Raw genomic sequence first — 18,627 nt, 5'->3', positions numbered from 1 at the left:
TTTAAAATAAATAATAAAAGCTCTCTTTTACTTTCTGAAATGTTTTCTTTATGGCATGCATGCATGAGTGTATGCGAATATAAATGAATTATGATGTAAAATGTATTTCTTAGTGTAGCTTATTGTTAAAAAGTTTTCTTAAAAGAAATAACTAGTCGGCTAATATATGAAAACATTTTTTCAAAACAAAGAAATTTGGTATTACTAGCAACAAGAGAAGGAATAAGGTACACGAGAAACGAAAGAACATTAAGAGCCCTCCTTGCTCAGTTGCCTCCCTTGGTGCAAATCCCTGGCCTTTTGCTCCAGGGAGGGGGCGGGTAGCAGGTGCTTCAGGGACTGAAGGAAGTCAGAGTGGGAGCAGGTGGCTCTGGCACGTGGGCTGCTTGTATCAGCCGAGACCCCACTGTGCAGGCCGCCACCTGGGCCATGTGGGCCATTGGTCACTATTTAACTGATGACGCCTGAGGAGCCCATGTTCTTGAGCACAGATGTGGGGGCCCAACCTGGGGGTGCTGGGCACATACATAGAAGACCCAGCCAGGGTGTGTGTTCCCACACCAGTGGCAAAGGGACTTGTGACTACCCTGAACCTGGATGCTGTGCAGGGCAGTAGGAGGTACAATTCATTGAGGGGAGGCCTCCCTGGGGCAGGTGTGCATGAATTTAGAATCATGTGGTCGTTTGTGGGGGAGGACAGTGGGAGCGTGGAGGGGGTCTGACCACGGAAGGGTGCTATGGCTGGGGGGTGGTCACACCTGGGTTATGTCCTCTCTCTGTTACCGGTGAGTATGTGTACAGTTGCCAGTTATAAAAAGTCACAAGGATGTAAACTACATCATAGGACTATATAGTCAATAACATTATAACACCTGTGTACAGTGTCAGATGGGCACAGACTTATTGGGGGGATCACTTCGTCATTATGTAACTGTCTTATCAATATCGTACAGCTGAAACTAATATAATATCATAGATCAGCTGTAACTGAGGAAAAGTCCAGTCCCCTCGACCTCGGCCCCGGCCGTGTCCAGCACGTCCCCACAGCCGCTGACAGCACACTGCGAATGCTTGGTCCGCTCCTGTGCTTCACCCCCGGGCAGCACCCCACCAGATCCAGGTCAGTTCGCCCATCAGTGAAAATCTAGGTGGCAGTCGCCTATGGGGACACAAGGCATGTGTCCTCCCTGTCTCCCTCCTCCCCTTCACCGAGGGCAGCAGCCAGCAGTGGCCTTACTGGCCTGTAGGTCTTTGTACTCAACGTGCTGGGGCTCAGCACACACCCTAAGGCAAAGAGGCGCCACCCTGGGCCTCCCTCCTTCCACGCCCCGTCGTGCCGCACAGCTGCATTGTGGCCCCGGACCCTCGAACAACCCTCTCTAGGGTGACCCCTGCCTTTCCCTTCTCACCCACAGGTGGGCACCTGTCATATTTTTAAGTTGTTTCCTTTGGATGACCTGGCTGTTTCTTTGCCTTATTTTGTATTTTTTTTTAATAACTTATTTGAAAGAGCAAAGAGCTCTTTATTTCTTAGAGAAATTAGCATTCGGCCTGAGCGATGAAACCCTGAGACACCCCCTCCTTCCATCCCTGCAGTCCCTCAGGGCAGGGACATTCTCTCCACTCCGCAGTCCTGGGGAGCTGGGCAGGGCGGCCTCGGGGCCCTGGCAGAAGTAGCTGTCAGGCCTGCTGTTTGGGTGTAGGGGCCCCTGGCACCCCCTAGGTTCTCTCCTAAAAAGGGCCCTGGCTTAGTTTCCAGTGGCTGCGATAACAAATCACCACAAAATTGTGTGGCTTAAGTTTTGGAGGTTAGATGTTCAAAATGAAAGTCTGTGTGGGCCACTCCCTGCAGAGGCTCTCGGGGAGGCAGGGCGGGGCTGCAGTCAGTAATATTGTAGCCTCGAGCTGCTGCGGGCCCCAGGAGTTCCGCAGCTAGGGAGGGCAGCGCCCCCTAGCTAGAAGGAGAGACACCTTCTGTGTCTCCTTTTCCCTCTTTTTTTGTTTTTTTTACTTTCAGAGAGAAGGGAATGGAGGGAGCAAGAGGAAAAGAAACATCGATGTGTGATAGAAACTTCAGAAGCTCCCAAATGGGGACCAGGCCCATAACTCGGGCATGTGCCCTGACTGGGAATCGAACCAGTGACCTTTTGATTCACAGGACAGTGCTCAGTCGAGGGCTTCTTTTTCCTCTCGTAACAGATCACTTGTCCTTGAATTTAGGGCCCACCCTAAATCTGGGGTGATCTCATCTCAAGATTCTTACCTTAATTACATCTGCAAAGATCCTTTTCCATAGAATATCACATTCACAGGTTCTGAGTGGATGTGCCTTTTGGGAGCCACCATTTAGCTCCCTGCAGGTGACTTCCTCGTGACCAACCTCAGAGCTCTGCCACCTGCAGTGACATGCCCTTACAGGTCTGCGCCAGTTTGTGTGCAGACTTTGTTTCTGACTGTTTCCACCCGACTGAGGCCCTGGATGAGCCGTCTGCAGTGAGTTACCAGGGTAGGTCCTGCATCAGGCCCAGGTCTGAGCCTGTGAGCACCTACCTTCCTGGAGGAACTTGGAGCAGGATCAGGGGGAGGGAACCCAGCCACAGGCTCCTCACCCACTGCAGGTATGCAAAGAGCTGGCTCCTTCCTCAGGAAGGCTCTACAGAATGTGTTCACGTTCCTTGTGCTCACAAGCTGCAGCACCATCTGCGCCTAGATGCAAGGACCATCCCCAAGGCCCGAGCGTTGAGGTGGTGTGAACCACAGCTGGAGGTGTTAGAGGTGGGGGTGTTACAGTCTCAGTGTGTCCCACAGGCCGACACCCCAGTGGTTGCCTTGAAAACACTGCCAAGGCCTAGTTTATGTTTGTGAACAGCTTCAGATTTACAGAAAATTGACAACACATAACACAGGCCCTACACCCCACACACCCAGTTTCTTCCCTTTTAACATCTGACCTTAGTATGGTACATAGGTCAAAACTAATGAACGAATTGTGAACCTAAAAAAAAGGGCCAAAGTGAAAGGCAACAAGCATGTGTTTAAGATAAAAAGGAATAGCCATTGGGAAAGCACTGATTCAGGCAGAAACGCACATCATATTCCAATTAGGAGACAAGGCAACGGGTATTGATGAGAAAGGAAGGGGAGCAGTGCTGTCAATGGCAGGAATGCATTTCTATTGGTGCAGATAAGCTAACATAGTGACACTAATTATAAACAATGTTTTTAGTTTTTAGTCCAGTCAGCTTTCTTGGTATCCTTGCAAACAGTCGTCTGGCACACAGTGTTCTTCTGAGGGCTGTTTTGCCCAGTGTCAGCATTCCAAAGGTTTGAGGCATAAGACACGCAAGGCAGTTCTCTGGGATGGCAGCTCTGGGTCCATTTTAAAGTGGCTCTGTTTTTTTTGTTTTTTTTTTCAAACTGCTGGTGTATTACTATTAACTAAAGCCCATAATTTATTCAGACGTTCTCTGTTTTCCCTAATGTCCCTTTTCTGTCCCGGGATCTCATACAACATTTAGGCATCATGTCTCCTTAATGTGCTGTAGGGTCCTCTGGGCTGAGACCGTTTCTCAGACTTCCTTGGTTGGTGACACTGACATTGTTGAAGCTGGTGGGCTGTTTTGTAGGGCGCCATCAGTTGGGATGTGTGTGATGTTTCTCTCACGGCTGGACTGGGGTGACGGGTGGGGGGAGGGGAACCACAGACATGAAGGGGTCTTCTCATCACACGGAGACCAGGGCGTGTGCCGTCAACATGGCTCTTCACTGTGATGTTGGCCTTGACCCCCTGGCTGAGGCGGTGTCTGTCAGGTTCTCCTCTGTAAAGCTGCCCTCTTCCTTCTTTCCTGTCCCCTTTGGGAGGAAGTCACTACTTACACACCTGAGGGCGGGAAGTCCTTCTCCCCTTCCTTGAGGGCGGGTCATAGGCACAAATTATTTGGGATTCTTCTGATGGGATCATTGGCTCCCTATTTATTTCTTCATTCATCCATTCATTCAGTCGTTCATTTATACTAGTGTGGACTCGTGGGGATATTTTATTCTTTGGATTGTAACCCAGCACTGCTCAGATTGTTCCCACACTGGCCACCGGGAAGTCTTTGACTCACCTCGGCTCCCATGTACCGTAATTGCGCTCCCCGGATGTTGGTTTCTCCTGGGCACCTCAGGCATCTCTGGGCTCATCCCTGTGTTTTATGCTTCATTATGAAAGCAGCTGGGTCTGCTTCCTTCCAGGACCTGTTTTGAGTAGGAAACAATGGCAGAGGGCCAGTGGAGTAGAATCCCACTTGCGCTTTCTAGAACCTTCCACACCGGCACTGGAGTAGAGTGCCTGGCAGGACCCAGAGGCAAGAGGGGCTTCCCTGGCCTACGCAGGGCACATCTGCATCATTTGCATTGTTATACAGGAAAACGTATTGATTTATCAGATCATTTTAAAGTGTGGGAACCGAGACCTCAAAGGACACTGGTGCACAGTAGCATCTTGGTGTCACCTGTCCTTTACTCTTTTGTCCTCGTGGTCCCCTCACTGTGGTTGGCTGAGCTTTGCATGCACTTCCACCCAGAGGATAAATGTAGGTTTCTGGTGAGGAATCCTCAAGCACTGGGGTCCTTTGCTGTAAGCTCGGCCACAAAGAGGCAGCTGTACAGGAAGAAAAGATTCATTTTCTAAAATTGTTTCTGTGGACAGAGGCTCAGGTCCAAGCTATCTGGAGCCCAGTGGGCATTTGGCTGTCCCACCCCTCTGCCTCAGCCTTCCATGCCCCTGCCTCCTGCTGTGTGACCTCACCGGGAGTGCTTGACTTCTCTGAGCCCACCTGCCCCATTGGTGCAAGGTCAAAAAGGCAGATGACTCAGAGGCCTGTTTGTGACCATCAAATAGAAAGGCTTTTGTAAGTGATTATGTCATCAGTGGAGGGGTCTGTGGCATCTGGATGCTGGTGCAGCATCTTTTCCCTGTAGGAAGACAGGCATCAGGTTAGGAAAATCACATTCAGACGGTTCTGGTTTCAGGTGACTGGGGCGTGAGGCGGATGGGGAGGCCCTTTCTTACCACATCTCATGCCCGTCTCGCTCCACAGGACCAAGTCTCCACTGTCCCCAGCAGCCTGGAATGGGTAATGGTGTGAAGGAAGGTGCCGTGCGATTGCGGGAGGATGCCGAGGCCATCCTGTCCCCGCCCGTCTCTTCAAAGGCAAGTACCTGGCCTCCCCGTGGGTGTCCTCATGAGTCCCTCTTCTGTGCACGTGCACCCATTACAGATCAGCCCCCACACACAACACTGCTAGGGGAATGCTGACGGCCCCACTTATGATGTGAATTCAGCCCCCTGAGCACTAGGCCAAAAGCCAAAGCCTTACCCCAAACCGCCTGAGATGTTAGAAGGTGCCCAGGAGCCCTCTTGTTCAGATCTGTGCACACAAAAGATTCACCCAACTCAGGGTCTGCCGCGAGGATGGGCCACCCCAGCTCCGGGGTGCAGCTCAGGTACCTTCAGGCCGGTCTGAGAGTCTACCAGCTCAGAGGCTGGGGCGGTGCAGCGTAATATTGCCAACCTTTCCAACCTTGCCCGGGTGCCAGATGGCCCTGCAAAGAGCCAGGCAGGTGGGAGGACTGGTTCAGGGGCCAGTGGGTGGGGCCACCATCACCGCGCCATGTGGGGCAGTGAGGGTGAGCCTACAATAAATGTGCGTGCCCCTCCCAGTTGCATGAACTTCCCAGCACAGCACAAGGGAGACTCATCCCCTCAGCTGGCCAGCAAAAGATCCGTCCATTCCCGTCACATGCTTGGACACCCAGTACACATCCTCCTCTGTGCCAGCCACACACCTGACATCAGTCCTGGTCCTCTTGGCCAACTGGACATGGGAGCTCACCCTGGAAATCCTGTTTCTTTGCTTAAGAAGCCCAGAGTCTTCTCGAGGAGCTCACGGCCAGGCCGTGATGGCCCCGGTTCTCTCCATCAGACCATCCGCCTTGCACTTCATTTGCAGGATCCCTCCATGCAGGGCACAGACACACTGACCGCTTCATGATGCTCGTGCTGAGCTCTTCAAAGAATAAACTGCTGTGGGCAGTAAGAGCCTTCTCTGTGAGCCAGGAAGTGGACTCAGAGTGTCCCAGAGCCACCGTGAGAGCAGGGTTTAAGGACATATGTTCCAGATGTGCAGAGCTGGCCTTGGAGTTGTAAGAACTGCAGGCTGCACAGGGAGTAACCCGCTGAAGGGGACGAAAAGGACACACTGGCTTTGCCTCCAGTGCCAGCAGGCTTATGGGCCGTTGTAGGCTGTTCCCTTTGCTCACAGTGGGGGTGAGCCATTGCTCACTGGTTCACAGAGGAAACTGAGGCAGGGAGCTGGTACTAGGAGTACCACTGAGCCTTCTGACATCCACATCTCTCAGAACCAATGGGACCAATGAACAGGACCTTGCTGTGTGACCCAGGAAAGGCGGGAGTCCCCAGTGACACCCGTGTGAAGCAAGGAGCAGGTGGAACCCTCTGGTGAAGCTTTGCCTCAGAAACACGGGAGGAAAAACGCCACTCTAGAATTTGTTCTTTTAGGGAGGGGTGGGCTGGGCAGGTGGAAGGCGTGCTAGGGTGTTAACAGGGAGGAGCTGGAGCCATACAGGGTGGGGACTAGGTTGCAGGGCACACAGCCCTTGGGAGCAGCTGGGACACATGGGAGAGGATCTGGAAGTGGAAGCTGGACCAGGAGACAGCGCTCAGCGTGTCGAAGAGGACGAAGAGGACGAAGAGGAGGCCAGGGAGTCCATCCTCTGGTCACTGAGGTCAGAATCAGGCCAGGGGTGCGGACAGACTCAGGGCCCAGGCCCGCACCCCTGGGCCACCGCTGAGCCAAGCAAACTAGGTGAAGGGTTGCCCCGAGCCAGCTGTCAGTTTTACCCCCAAATGCCTTGCAGCCTCCCCTGCTGTGCCCTCTCTGGTCTCAGCCTCGCCACTCCATCCTGATTGCCACAGGAGCTGCTCTTCTCTGGTCACAGTGAAAATGGCCTGTTCACCTTGGGCACTCTCCATGTCTCTTTGGCAAAAGCCAGCCTCCTTGGGGGGCCGCTCCCTGGACTGGTGACTGCATGCCTTTGTCAGCGATTTAGTTCATGTCTTGCTCTCTCCGTAGACTGGAGGCCCCATGGGGGGCAAGGGGCTCATACATACCCCCACCCTATACTGCATGTCCCCAGGGCACCTGGGACTGTGTGGGACTTCATGGATTCCTGGGATCATTGAATGACCTGACTCTTGCCATTCTCGTTCACTGTGGGTCAAGGCAGGATGGGGGCACCTCCAGTCTGGAATGTTCCAGAATGCTCCCCATGGTTGCTTGTGAGAATCAGCAGGAGGAATAGAGACTCCAGCCGATGAGATGCTTAGGGCACAGATGAGCATGTAAGGAAAGAAAGGAAGCAAGGAAAGTGCCGGCCCCAAGGCGGCTGTGGGAACACGTGATACGGGTCGGCCACTGGCACCGGCACCCTTGTCTTAGCTGAATAGCCACAGACACTGGTTCCTGAAGTCCTGACACAGGCAGCATCCTCTTGCCCAACACCCCTGCCAGTCCCCCCACCACCACAAGGGTCCTTGTGACTTTGCCCTGAAACACTGCGATACAGTGGTCGGGCACACCTGGGTGGGCAGGACCAAGGTTTGCAGGTGGGCCATTTCAGAGGGGACTCTTATGTTTGGAGTCAGTCTCATTGTGGGCTGCCTCTGGGAACGCAGGACCTCACTGGATGGCCCAGGTGAGGTATCGCTTCTCACATGGATGGTCCCTGTCATCTGGGGGGTTTTCACGATGTCCTGTGAAGGCTCTGTGACGCTGGGACGCAGCACTGCTTGTCCAGGGCACAGTAGGACCATGTTACTCAAGCTGCTGGACACTTGTCAGCCCTGGACCAGGGAAGGGGGTGGTGGAGGGGTGAGGAGAACGAGCCTCCCAGTGCCGACCCAGTGGAGCAGACCCTCCCTCCCTCACTCACAACAGACCACGTGTGCGTGTGTTTCTTGCAGAGTGATCACAGGCAAGTGCTCAGCTCCCTCTTGTCCGGGGCCCTGGCTGGCGCTCTTGCCAAAACGGCAGTAGCTCCCTTGGACCGAACCAAAATCATCTTCCAAGGTAAATGCTGTCTGTCCATCTGTCCGTCTGTGATAGAGATACAGCCAGGTGGTCACCCTCCTCCTCCACAGCACCCCCAAACTGCACTGCAAGTTGGTTTTTAAAGTGCTTCCTAAATCCACTTAGAAGCCCTGTTGGCATCCTGGGGTGGCCGTCACACCAGGCATCTCCCACCAGGAATTTATTCTCTCGTGCTTCCAGAGGCCCTGCAGTCTGAACTCAGGGTGCTGGCATGCTGGCTCCCTCTGCAGGTCAGGACAAGAGCTTTCCTGCCTTGTCCAGCTCTGGAGGCCCCAGGCAGCCCTGACTGTGGCTGCATCACCCCAGTCTCTGCCTTCCCCTCTATGCCTGGGTCCTCTCCTCCTCTTCCAGGAACACCCGTTAGATGAGGGCTGACCCCACTCCAGTACAAACTCGGTTTAATTTAATGATACCTGCAAAGGCCCCATTTCTGCCCAAGGTCAGTGGTAGGTGCTGGGAGTGACATGTCTTTTGGGGGAGCACAGTTTAAGAAACCATCTCTCTCTGTCATTGGGGTTAAGCAGGCCCAGGGTGCCCTGAAGGTGAGGCCTTTCCATCCTGCAGACAGTGACCAGCGCCTGCTTGGTGCCGGGCATGAGCATGGTCACCACCCGGGACCCTCCCTCAGCTGTTTGGGAAGAGAAGACCTCCCCTGTTCCTTGAGCTAGCCCCCTAGCTCTCTGTGCCTCAGTTTCCTTCTGTGTACAACGAGGACAGGAACATCAACCTAAGGGCCGTGGGAAGGGCAGGCGTGAGGCTGAGCTCCCCTGTGTTCGCTCCCCCATGTTGGCTGCATTTTTACCTGGAAAACTTGAAGTGTAGCCCCCTGCAGGGAGCTGGGTGTAACTCTAAAGGCAGTGCAGGTGCACACACATCTGTGCACACGTGAGTGCAGGGGTGTCCCGGGAACATCGCAGAGGCTCAGGGAGTGAGGAGGGGGAGGCTGTGAGACCAGCACCCTCATGGCCTGTGTGTCTGGATCCTTGTGGCCATTGTGGCTCCAGCCTTGGATGACAGTGCAGCCAGGCAGCTCGGGAGGGTGGAAGAAGCGGAGTCAGGTGGTAGCTCATCCCCCTTTCTGGGGCTGAGTGGGCAAGCAGAGGGGCCAGGCACAGGGGGCAAGGAGGTTCCTTGGAGGGGAGTGACCCTGCTCAGGACACTGCTTGCTCAGCTCTTTGGTGGGGTGGGCATTCTCAGGGGGCTGTGGTCACTCCCCAGCTCAGACCAGTTTCCTCCAGTGGGGTCGTGCAGACTTGGGGGGATGTCCCGTCCTTCACATCTAATGCTCTGTGTTGTGTGTGTGCCTTTGTGTTTTTTTTTCCAGTGTCTTCAAAAAGATTTTCTGCCAAGGTGAGCCACTAGGTCACCAACTCCTGGCTCTGGGGCTGGCAGCAGCTGCCCTGCTGGGCTGGCAGGCAGCTGTGGCGGCCCGGGGTCGGGAAGTTGGGAGAGGTTTTTCCCCTTTGGTTCCCCCCAGGCTGGTTCCCAGGAGCCCGGGCGACCGAGGCCTCCCCCTCAGCCCTGGCACTCTGAGCTCCACCTGGACGAAGCCCACCCTGGGGACCGACAGGAGAGCACCTACCCTTGGGGCGGTGGTGAGGGGACTTGACATTTTAAACCAATGCTTTCACATTTGATTTATATTTGAACACAGAGCATGTGTTACTTAATAAAGAAAAGAAGAATATTTTTCAAAGCTAGACTACCAGACAGACATCACCTAGACACCCTTTGTGTGGGACTCTGAGCCTGCTTTGCAAACCTGGTCACTTTACACCTCTCAGAATCGGGGGACTGGGCATGGGCAGAGAACTGGGGGGTAGGGTGGGGCTCCCAGGCACAGGGCTGGACAAAATAAGGCCAGGCATTCACAGAGTGGGGAGGGGAAAGGGCAGGCAGAGTGGGAGAGGGGAAGGTGGAGACGTGGACTTTGCCCCCCCTCCAGGAGGCCTTCCGGCTGCTCTACTTCACCTACCTCCACGAGGGCTTCCTCAGCCTGTGGCGTGGGAATTCAGCCACCATGGTGCGTGTGGTGCCCTACGCTGCCATCCAGTTCAGCGCACACGAAGAGTACAAGCGAGTCCTGGGCCGCTACTATGGCTTCCATGGAGAGTGAGCACCCACCCCCCAACTCTCTCAACTCTCTCCTGCTCTCCTGTCTTTTTATTTTATTTATTTATTTATTTATTTATTTATTTATTTATTTATTCTTAGAGAGAGGGGAAGGGAGGGAGAAAGAGAGGAGAGGGAGAGAAACATCAATTGGTCACCTATTGCTTGCATCCTGACCGGGGACCTGACTGGGGACCTGGCCTGAAACCCAGGCACATGCCCTGACCAGGAATCGAACTGGCAACCTTTCATTTTGCAGGACAGTGCCCAACCAACTGAGCCACACTAGTCAGGGCCTGCCCACCTGTCTTCTTTTCACACGCTCACCCATGTCTGAACCCAAGTCCCAGGAGGGCTGCAGGGGAAAGTCCCTGTCATTCACTGACTGAGTTGTCCGAGAGACCGCACCAGCTCAGCTACTAGGAAGCCAGCCCGCCCGTCTTTGGTGCACCACGCTGACACCTGTGGGCCGTGGGCTGGGCCTCCCTTCTTCGGGCCGTGAGGTCTCACCATCTCTCCTAACCCCTTTCCCCCTTTCAGAGCCCTGCCCCCTTGGCCTCGCCTCCTCGCAGGGGCACTCGCTGGAACCACAGCTGCTTCAATTACCTACCCCCTGGATCTGGTCCGAGCCCGCATGGCCGTGACCCCAAAGGAAATGTGAGTCCTACCATGGTGACCTTCACCAGCACTAGGGACTCTGTGGCCAGTGGGGCCCCCAGGTTGAATCCATCTGTCATGCCCCCAGGTTTGGGTCTGGGCCTCGGCATCCGGCCTGCAGAGGAAACTGTATTGTCCACCCCCGCCACCTGGACCCTGCCTGGTACAGCAGGGCAGGCCAGGCGTGTTGTTCTGCAGCCGGTCCAAGAAGTTCTCTAAGCCAGGGTGTCCGTTCTGCTTCCATCAAACTAGAGTCTCCATTTTGAATTGGTCGCAGATGCATTGAGAACACACAGGAACACAAGGCGAGGGCAAGCACCCGGGTGATCCCAGTGGTGACGGCAGAGTACGGCCCTGAGCACCCATTCCCCCTCTTAATGCCAAAGCTTCCGGGGTGGTTATGTTCCTCAAAGAAGGCGCTCACCAGTGCCCACGCCGCCGGAGGAGGAGGAACGGAGAATTCGTGACTGAGGCTGGCGGCTGCTCCCTGGGCAGAGTCCGCCGCCTACCCACCGCCCCTCTCTCCTGGCAGGTACAGCAACATCTTTCAGGTCTTCATCCGCATCTCCCGGGAGGAGGGGCTGAAGACCCTCTACCATGGCTTCACGCCCACCGTGCTGGGGGTCATCCCCTATGCTGGGCTGAGCTTCTTCACATATGAGACACTCAAGAGCCTGCACAGAGGTGAGGAGGGGTGGGCAGCACCATGGGTCACTGCCCATGACGTCAGGCGCTCAGGGTGAGGCAGGCTGGCAGCTCAGGGTCCAAATTGAGAGAAGACACGTGACGTCACACCACACCCGAGGAACTCAGACTCACGAGCTTTAATGCTCAGTTTTAAGAGCAGTTTTGTAAAGTCCAGGGTGTCGTCCAGAGTGTTGGCAGCCACCTGTGCAAGCACAGACACCTGCACGAAGCCTGCGGGGACCGAGGTGGAGCAGGGGTGCCCTCTTGTGTTTTAATAATTCTGAGAGATTTGAAAACTATAGAGAACATTGTAAGCACTCCCCCGCCCCACCCCGCCCGCGTCCTGTCCGTCCGTGGTTACAAATACTTGTGGGCTTCCGTGTGGCAGGAGCCATCGATGCCTCGTCTGGTTTCCTGGTTATAAAAAGTAAAGAGCTGAGCCACCTCCCACGCCTCTGGGGAGTGCAGCCCTGCCTCCGCCGGTATTGAGTCCATCCTGTGGGAGGTCTGCTGGCCTGTGGCTGCCCGCTTTAGCCCTGGGTCGCCTTCCCCTGCACCCCACGGTAAGGGAGGGACATTAAGGCCATTGACAGATTTTCTGTTATCAGTGGACATCTAGGAGTGTCTCCTTGTGGGGAGTGCAACCCCATTTTTGGTTTTATTCTTTTGGGTGCTGCTCTTGCCCTGGGGCCCTGTCCCCACTTTCATCTCAAGTGGTACTGTCAGGGTACTTAATGGTTTTCCAAAGTGGCGAGTGAACAGTGGAGTCTCCCCTTTTTAAATTCCTAGTTACAAATTTACAACACATGGTTGGAGAAATTTCGTTGGTGTGTTTCACATCTCCTGGCCCTTTGGGCCCAGGAGGCAGTGCTGGGTGTTCAGCATTTTGGGTTTGTGCTCAGGCCCTGCGTGCGGCGTTGCACCTGGGGAGGGAGCGGCAGGGTGGTGGATGGTGTCTTCACGAGCAGGGAAACCAGAGTGATTCAGTGGGAGCTCATTCCGGGTCTTTGGACTTGGTTTTATTATTCATTGTGCTTTTCTGTCTTAAAAAAAAAGAGAAACAACTTATATTTCTCAGCTTAAAAACAAAATAACCAGAAGGTAAGGAAGCAGCCGAGTGGGAAGGTGCAGGGGTGACCTCCCATGTGTGTTGGTGCCGGGTGCGCTGTGGGTGCAGGGTACACTCCCGAGGCGCCCTCACAGCACCACCGGCCCTCCCCGCAGAATACAGCGGCCACCGGCAGCCCTACCCCTTCGAGCGCATGATCTTCGGGGCCTGCGCAGGCATCATAGGGCAGTCGGCCTCGTATCCGCTGGACGTGGTGCGGAGGCGCATGCAGACAGCCGGCGTCACAGGCCACCCACGCACCTCCATCGCTTGCACTCTGCGTGCCATCGTGCGGGAGGAGGGCTTGGTGCGTGGCCTCTACAAGGGCCTGAGCATGAACTGGCTCAAGGGCCCCATCGCTGTGGGCATCAGCTTCACCACCTTCGACCTCATGCAGATCCTGCTGCGGCGCCTGCAGAGCTAGGGACTCACACTTGGAGGCTCTTGAGTTGGGGAGCCAAGCTCCAGCACACAGAGACTGCTCACCCCTAATGTTTGGGAGACTGGGGAGTGAGGGGGTCCTTGGCTCTGACCCAGAGCCACATGGGAGCGCCTTGTGGAACAAGCAGGTGGGCCAGGGGCTTGGGCTCAGCGCCCGTGGGTCTGAGAGGAAAGCCAGAGGCCCTTGAAGTGCAGTATTGGAACAAGTGAGCACCCCGTCCTTCCTCTTCCCCTCCCTGGGCTGGCCCTGCCTCCCAGACTTGCCTCCCCGACACCCTGACACCAGAGTGACCAGCGCCGCCTCCTGTCATTCTGTGCTCTTGGACATGTTCCTGGTTCTTGTGACCCTGTCCCCACTGGGCCCAGAGCCAGACTCCGCCTGCCCCTGTGGGCCCCGTCCGTGCTCAGAGCAGAGGAGCCAGAGGAGCCAGAGGGTGTGGGAGAGTCTGCCTTGTCTGTCCTCAATGGGACCAGTCTCCTGCTCAGCTTGGGCTACAAATGCAGCCTGTTGCCTGCCCCCCACACACACACACACTGTCTTGCCTTTATTTCCCCGGTGACGTGACTCCCCACTTCCCAGAGCCTTCTGCTGCGGAGCCGTCTCTGAGTGTTACCTTGATGCTCACTCCATACCACGTTGGGCCCTGGGGCCAGTCTTCCCCTCAGTAGGATGCCCCACAGCTGCACCCACAGAGGCAGAGCCTCGGGCCCTGACCCTCTGCCCATAGGCACCCGTGGGCTCCTAGGGGGACCTATAGCATCTGGCACATCCTTGGCTCCCCACCTGAGTGGGTGTTTGGCCTGGTTATGGGGCAGTTTCAGGCCTTCGGGCCTGATTTCCATGAATGGAATGAATGGTGGTGGCTGGCAGCCGCAAACTTCCCCAAATGGAAGCCATGTCAGTGTGTGGGCTGTGGTAGGAAGCTCAGGAGATTCGAGGTACCACAGGGCACTCCCAGGTATCTGGTCTTGCCGAGAAGTTCCTGGGCCCTTCTGTGTCACAGGGACTCAGAAACACCCATTTCCTAATGACGTTTGGAGATTCTTGACTTTGGTTTTAGAATTCGGCCGACCCTCTGCCTAACCAGCCCAGTCTGGTGTCAGGACAAGGCTGGCTCAGCCCACAATGTGAGGAATGGTCTAGCGCTTGCCTCACATGCATCTCCAGTCGTGACTGTGATTTCTTCGTTCTGTTCCATGTCTGTTCTTGCCTTGGACCTGTGAGGTGCCTTTTCTTGCATGTGTTCGCTGGCCAGCCCCAGTATCATTCCCAGACTCTTGTCCCCAGGGGCCCAAGCAGCGTGTGATACTGTCCTGTTGGGTGTCTCACCACTCCCAGTCTTGCCCAGTGCTCGGGAGAGGCAGGGCCATGCCTCACAGGGGGACAGGATGGAGGCCCCAGGGCCCTGGGCTAGAGAAAGCAGCAGGAACTAGGGGTCTGCCCCAGGCAGGTGAGACCAGGTGGCTGGCTGGGCAGCACCCTCCTTTGAGCTGCAGGCTGGGTAGGGGCAGGAGGGCCCTCCAGGTCCTGTGTGCCTCCCCGAGGTGGCTCCCAGCCCCTGGGCCTCACCAGCGCCGTCACCACTCCTCCAGCCCCAACACAGGGCCTGGTTGGCACCCTCCGAGGCCATACCCCTCCCCACCGGCTGCCTGCCCTGGTCTGGAGTTATTTTGATGCCATGAAGACACTTCGTTTATAAATAATGTTTATATATTTTAAAGATTTGTGTCAAGAGAGTATATTTAATAAAAAATTAAAATGACTTTTCCTCCTGCCCCTGGCTCTTTTCTTAGTCTCCTCCAGGAACCAAAAACAGGGTTGAAGTTATTTTGACAGATTTTTGAATAAAGTCATGAATAAAACGTTTTCAAAATGTAATTGTTTGAACTGGTAATTCATACTATAGTTTTCTAGAACATGAAAACTGCATGAAAGCCTTTACCAAGTAAGCGGGTCTCCCAGGCCCTCCTGCAGGGTCATCCCTGTTATCAGTTCATCGCGTGCCCTTCTTCCGGAGACCTGGTGCACACACAGGTCGGGGACCCAGGTTGGTTGGGATGGGCTGCGCCCACTCTGCAAGCACGGCCCCAAAGGCCTGAGGTGTCTCTCCCACACCGTCTGGCCTGTGCTGGGGGCTCTGCTCCGCCGCTGGGTAAGGCCTTGGGTGCAGGAGGGAGAGGCCACCAGAGGTCTCCCAGTGGCAGTGGCATTTAGGGCACGCTGTCCAAGGCGGAAGTGAGAGCCTCCTGTGGAGGTGGTGAGCGACGCGGTATTTACTTATTTACAGTTTAACCCCATGTATTTACTCATTCCCGGGTGAGCTATTTGAGGTCAGAAATGACGCCGTGACTGCCACCCAGGCTCCTGCACCCAAGGGTGAGAATATCCCGGGACATGTCCCTGAGGGGCCAGCCGGCTACCATCAGTGGACCCGCCTCTCCAGGCACCGCCAAAGTGGTCCCCAGCCCAGCTGTGTAAACTCAGGTGCCAACAGGCATTGTGCATGGTTCAAGCCACATCCTGGCTGGCAGCCTGACTCCCCATTTGGGGGTGCCAGTGGTACCTCCTTGCTGTTTTAGTCACATCTCCTGTGACCCCTCGAGAGGCAGGGCGTCTCTTCACAAGTGCTGGCCTTTATTTCCCTTCTCTTAATTGTTCGAACACTGCCACCCAAGACAGCAGGCCCGGTAGTTGAGGAAGATGATCTCGAGTGATGTGAACAGGAATCTTGTGTTTTGTGTTTTTGTGCCCCGGCAAGGCAGCAGTGGGTGTGACAGTGACACATTGGAGAGAAGTGGCCACAGCTTCTTCATGCAACTGCCCCCCAGTCCCTGTGTGCAGTGGGCCTCGAGCACCTCCAGGAAGGGCTGAGTCAAGGTTCCCAGACTCGTGTCTCCCCTGGGGAGTTCTTCTTGGGGTGGGCAACACAATGCGTGATGCTGCTCTGGCTCTTGATGCAAAACATCTAAAAATACACTGTGGAGCCTGGGAGGCAGGCGGAATCCTGGGGGCCAGATGAGGGGAGGTAAGACCCTACCTGGGGTGCTGGGAAAAGCCCCGAGGCCTGGGAATTCCCCACCGGGTGGGTATCAGGCAACAGCCCTGAAATTGATACTGGGAGCTGAGAAGGGTGTTTGAGCAAATGAGGGAAGGTGGAGGCGGGAGCTCAGGCAGGGAGCCAGGCTTGGTTCTGGATGCGAGGTGTGTAGGCTGAGGTTCCAGAGGACTCTGGGTAAGGGGTGGGACCAAGAGCTACCCAGGCCCAGCCCAGGCATCTGCCTTCAACCTGGAGACCAGACCCAGGTCCCTAATTTGTGTCTTGCTAGGAAATTATTGCCTCCAGATGACTTCTGATAATTCCTCGAGTTCCATTAAGATTGTATCGTCTTTGCCTTGGTTATTATGACTCTTCTGCCTTCTCAGCCTGTGTTGTTTTCCAAGACATTGGAGGGGGGCAGGTTCTGGCTATTTCATCTTCTCCAGGCTGTCATGGACCAATGTCTCCCCCGGCTCCCCAAATCCCTGTGTTGAAACCTAAAGCCAACATGGCTGTTAGGAAGTGCAGCTTGGGAAGGTGCTTAGGGGCAGACGGGGCAGGAGGCTGGGACCCTCCCAATGGCATTGGTGCCCTTACAAGAGTCACACCAAAGAGCTGGCTACCCGCTCGTCCTCCACTGCATGAGAAGTGGCATCTACAGCCTAGAAGCAGGTCCTCTCCTGGCCATGCCGGTGCCCTGGGCTTGGACTTCCAGCCCCCAGAAGAGCGAGAAATCACTTTCCTTCACTGTCAGCCACCCAGGCTATGGCACTGTGTCACAGCTGCCAGAATGGACAAAGCCGCTGGCGAACCGGTCCCTCTCTAAGTTGCGGCCCATACATACGGCTTCCCCCAGCTCTGTTCTAGCAGAGTCTGCATGGCAGGAAGTCTGAGTTTTTCTCGTAGGAGCTGGGCACCCTTCAAAGCCCTCATGCTCCCAAACTGAGGCAGCTCCTCAGGGAATGAAGGGTCTCTCACAGGGACCCTTTCTGGCCACTGGGCAGAGCCATGGGCAAGGGGAACAAGCAGTGTAGGCTGAGCAGGGTGGTGGCAGGGTGGATGTTTGGGTCACAGTGGTTTTTAAGATGTTGCTGGTTCCCAGGTCTCCCGATAGGCTGGGTATGAGGAGGAAGAGAAAGGTAACAGAAAAGATGGAGCTCATGTGACTGAGGGGTCGTAGGGGAAGGTCAAGAGCACTGGACATGCTGGCCAAGCTGCCCAAGATGCTGAGGGCCACAGAAATGAAAGTGAGATTTGCTGAATGAACAAGTAAGGATGGAGGGGCAGGGAGAAGGGATAGAGGAGCCTCTGGCTGGGACCACGGGGAGCCGTAGTGGCAGCCAGGGAGGCAGGTGGCGGCCAGGTGGTGACCAGTGGGGTATGGACAGCGAGCAGAAGGCTGGAGGACTTGACAAAGTGAGGTTGTTGCAGACGCATGTAGGCACGCCCCGAGTCCCGTTTCAGTTTGTGGGATCTTGTCTTTGCACTAGTTTTCTCCTTCCCTAACTTTTCTTGCGTTAACATTTGTTTTGGGGGGTTGTTTTTTATGTTCACCTCCTTTTCTTCAGCTGGTTTGGAAATTATATAGTCTGTTTCTTGTGATGTAGGTTTCTCAACCTCAGTGCTACCGATGTCTGGGGTCAGGTTCTTCTGTGTTGGGGACCATCCTGGGCACGTGGGGTGTTGGGCAGCATCCCTGGCCTCCCTCCCTCCTATTGTGACAATCAAGTCTCTCCAGACATTTAATAGCGTCTCTGAGTAGCACCAATATGTGCTAGTTGCTGTTGTCAACAAAAACTAAAATACTTACCTCTGCCTGAAAATGCAGCGTTTTTACCACCACCTCAGGCTTCCCTGTTTTTCTGTCACTGTGGTTCCACCGTATTCTTTCATTCTGAGCTTCTTTATTGTGTGTGTGAAATGTGCCATGGAGAGTCTGTCAGTTTCTGCGGTCTGATGCAAGACAGTGAGGGCTGTAACTGTCACTGGTTCTTCCTGCCACAGCCGCCCCATGAGCACTGCACCCACCCCATTGTGCCTGATGTCTGTGTCTGTCACTCCTTGTCTGTGGCGTGCCTATCTTCCCGTGTCTCCAGACTGCACGGTACTGAGCTCCAAAGCAGAAAGCATGCACAGTTGTGGTGGGTCAAGAGCAGGGCAAGGTAGCCCGAGGCACCGCTGCAGGAACTGTGCGCAGTGGGCTGGGGCTCCCAGGCGTCAGCTGACAGGGAGTCCCTGGTGACTCCTAAAGTGCCAGGTAGTGCAGGTCCTGCAGAGTCGGAAGATGACACTCGTCAACTGATTCCTGGGCCACTAGGTGTGGCCTGTTCCGTCCTCACTAGGAGCTGCCTTTGTTCCAAACTTCTCAGAGACATGTCTTGGGACAGTGTTCTTGTCACTCAGGGGTGACAGTCAGGGCAGCAAAAGG

The 18,627-nt window shown here is 55.1% G+C and overlaps 1 protein-coding gene across 3 annotated transcripts in view; it reads left to right on the top strand.

The window, feature by feature from the left end:
• SLC25A42 (solute carrier family 25 member 42) overlaps nucleotides 1-14,924 on the top strand; it is a 32,013-nt gene extending 17,089 nt beyond the window's left edge. Inside the window, exons 2-9 of one of the 3 annotated variants that reach the window (XM_053668168.1) lie at nucleotides 977-1,120; nucleotides 5,085-5,197; nucleotides 8,030-8,135; nucleotides 9,481-9,506; nucleotides 10,102-10,268; nucleotides 10,809-10,925; nucleotides 11,458-11,609; nucleotides 12,837-14,924. In XM_053668168.1, coding sequence (XP_053524143.1) covers nucleotides 5,117-5,197; nucleotides 8,030-8,135; nucleotides 9,481-9,506; nucleotides 10,102-10,268; nucleotides 10,809-10,925; nucleotides 11,458-11,609; nucleotides 12,837-13,144 — 957 coding nt within the window. In that variant the 5' untranslated portion in view covers nucleotides 977-1,120; nucleotides 5,085-5,116 and the 3' untranslated portion in view covers nucleotides 13,145-14,924. The other 2 variants (XM_037142129.2, XM_053668167.1) reach the window with 2 other exon arrangements.
• Nucleotides 14,925-18,627: the final 3,703 nt, after the last annotated feature.

This window comes from Artibeus jamaicensis, unplaced genomic scaffold, assembly GCF_021234435.1.
Source record: "Artibeus jamaicensis isolate MK-2021 breed Jamaican fruit bat unplaced genomic scaffold, CSHL_Jam_final contig_477, whole genome shotgun sequence".
In the NCBI taxonomy this organism is placed as follows: Eukaryota; Metazoa; Chordata; class Mammalia; order Chiroptera; family Phyllostomidae; genus Artibeus; species Artibeus jamaicensis.
The sequence above is the reverse complement of the archived record's forward strand: the minus strand, read 5'-3'. Positions and strand labels throughout refer to the sequence as shown.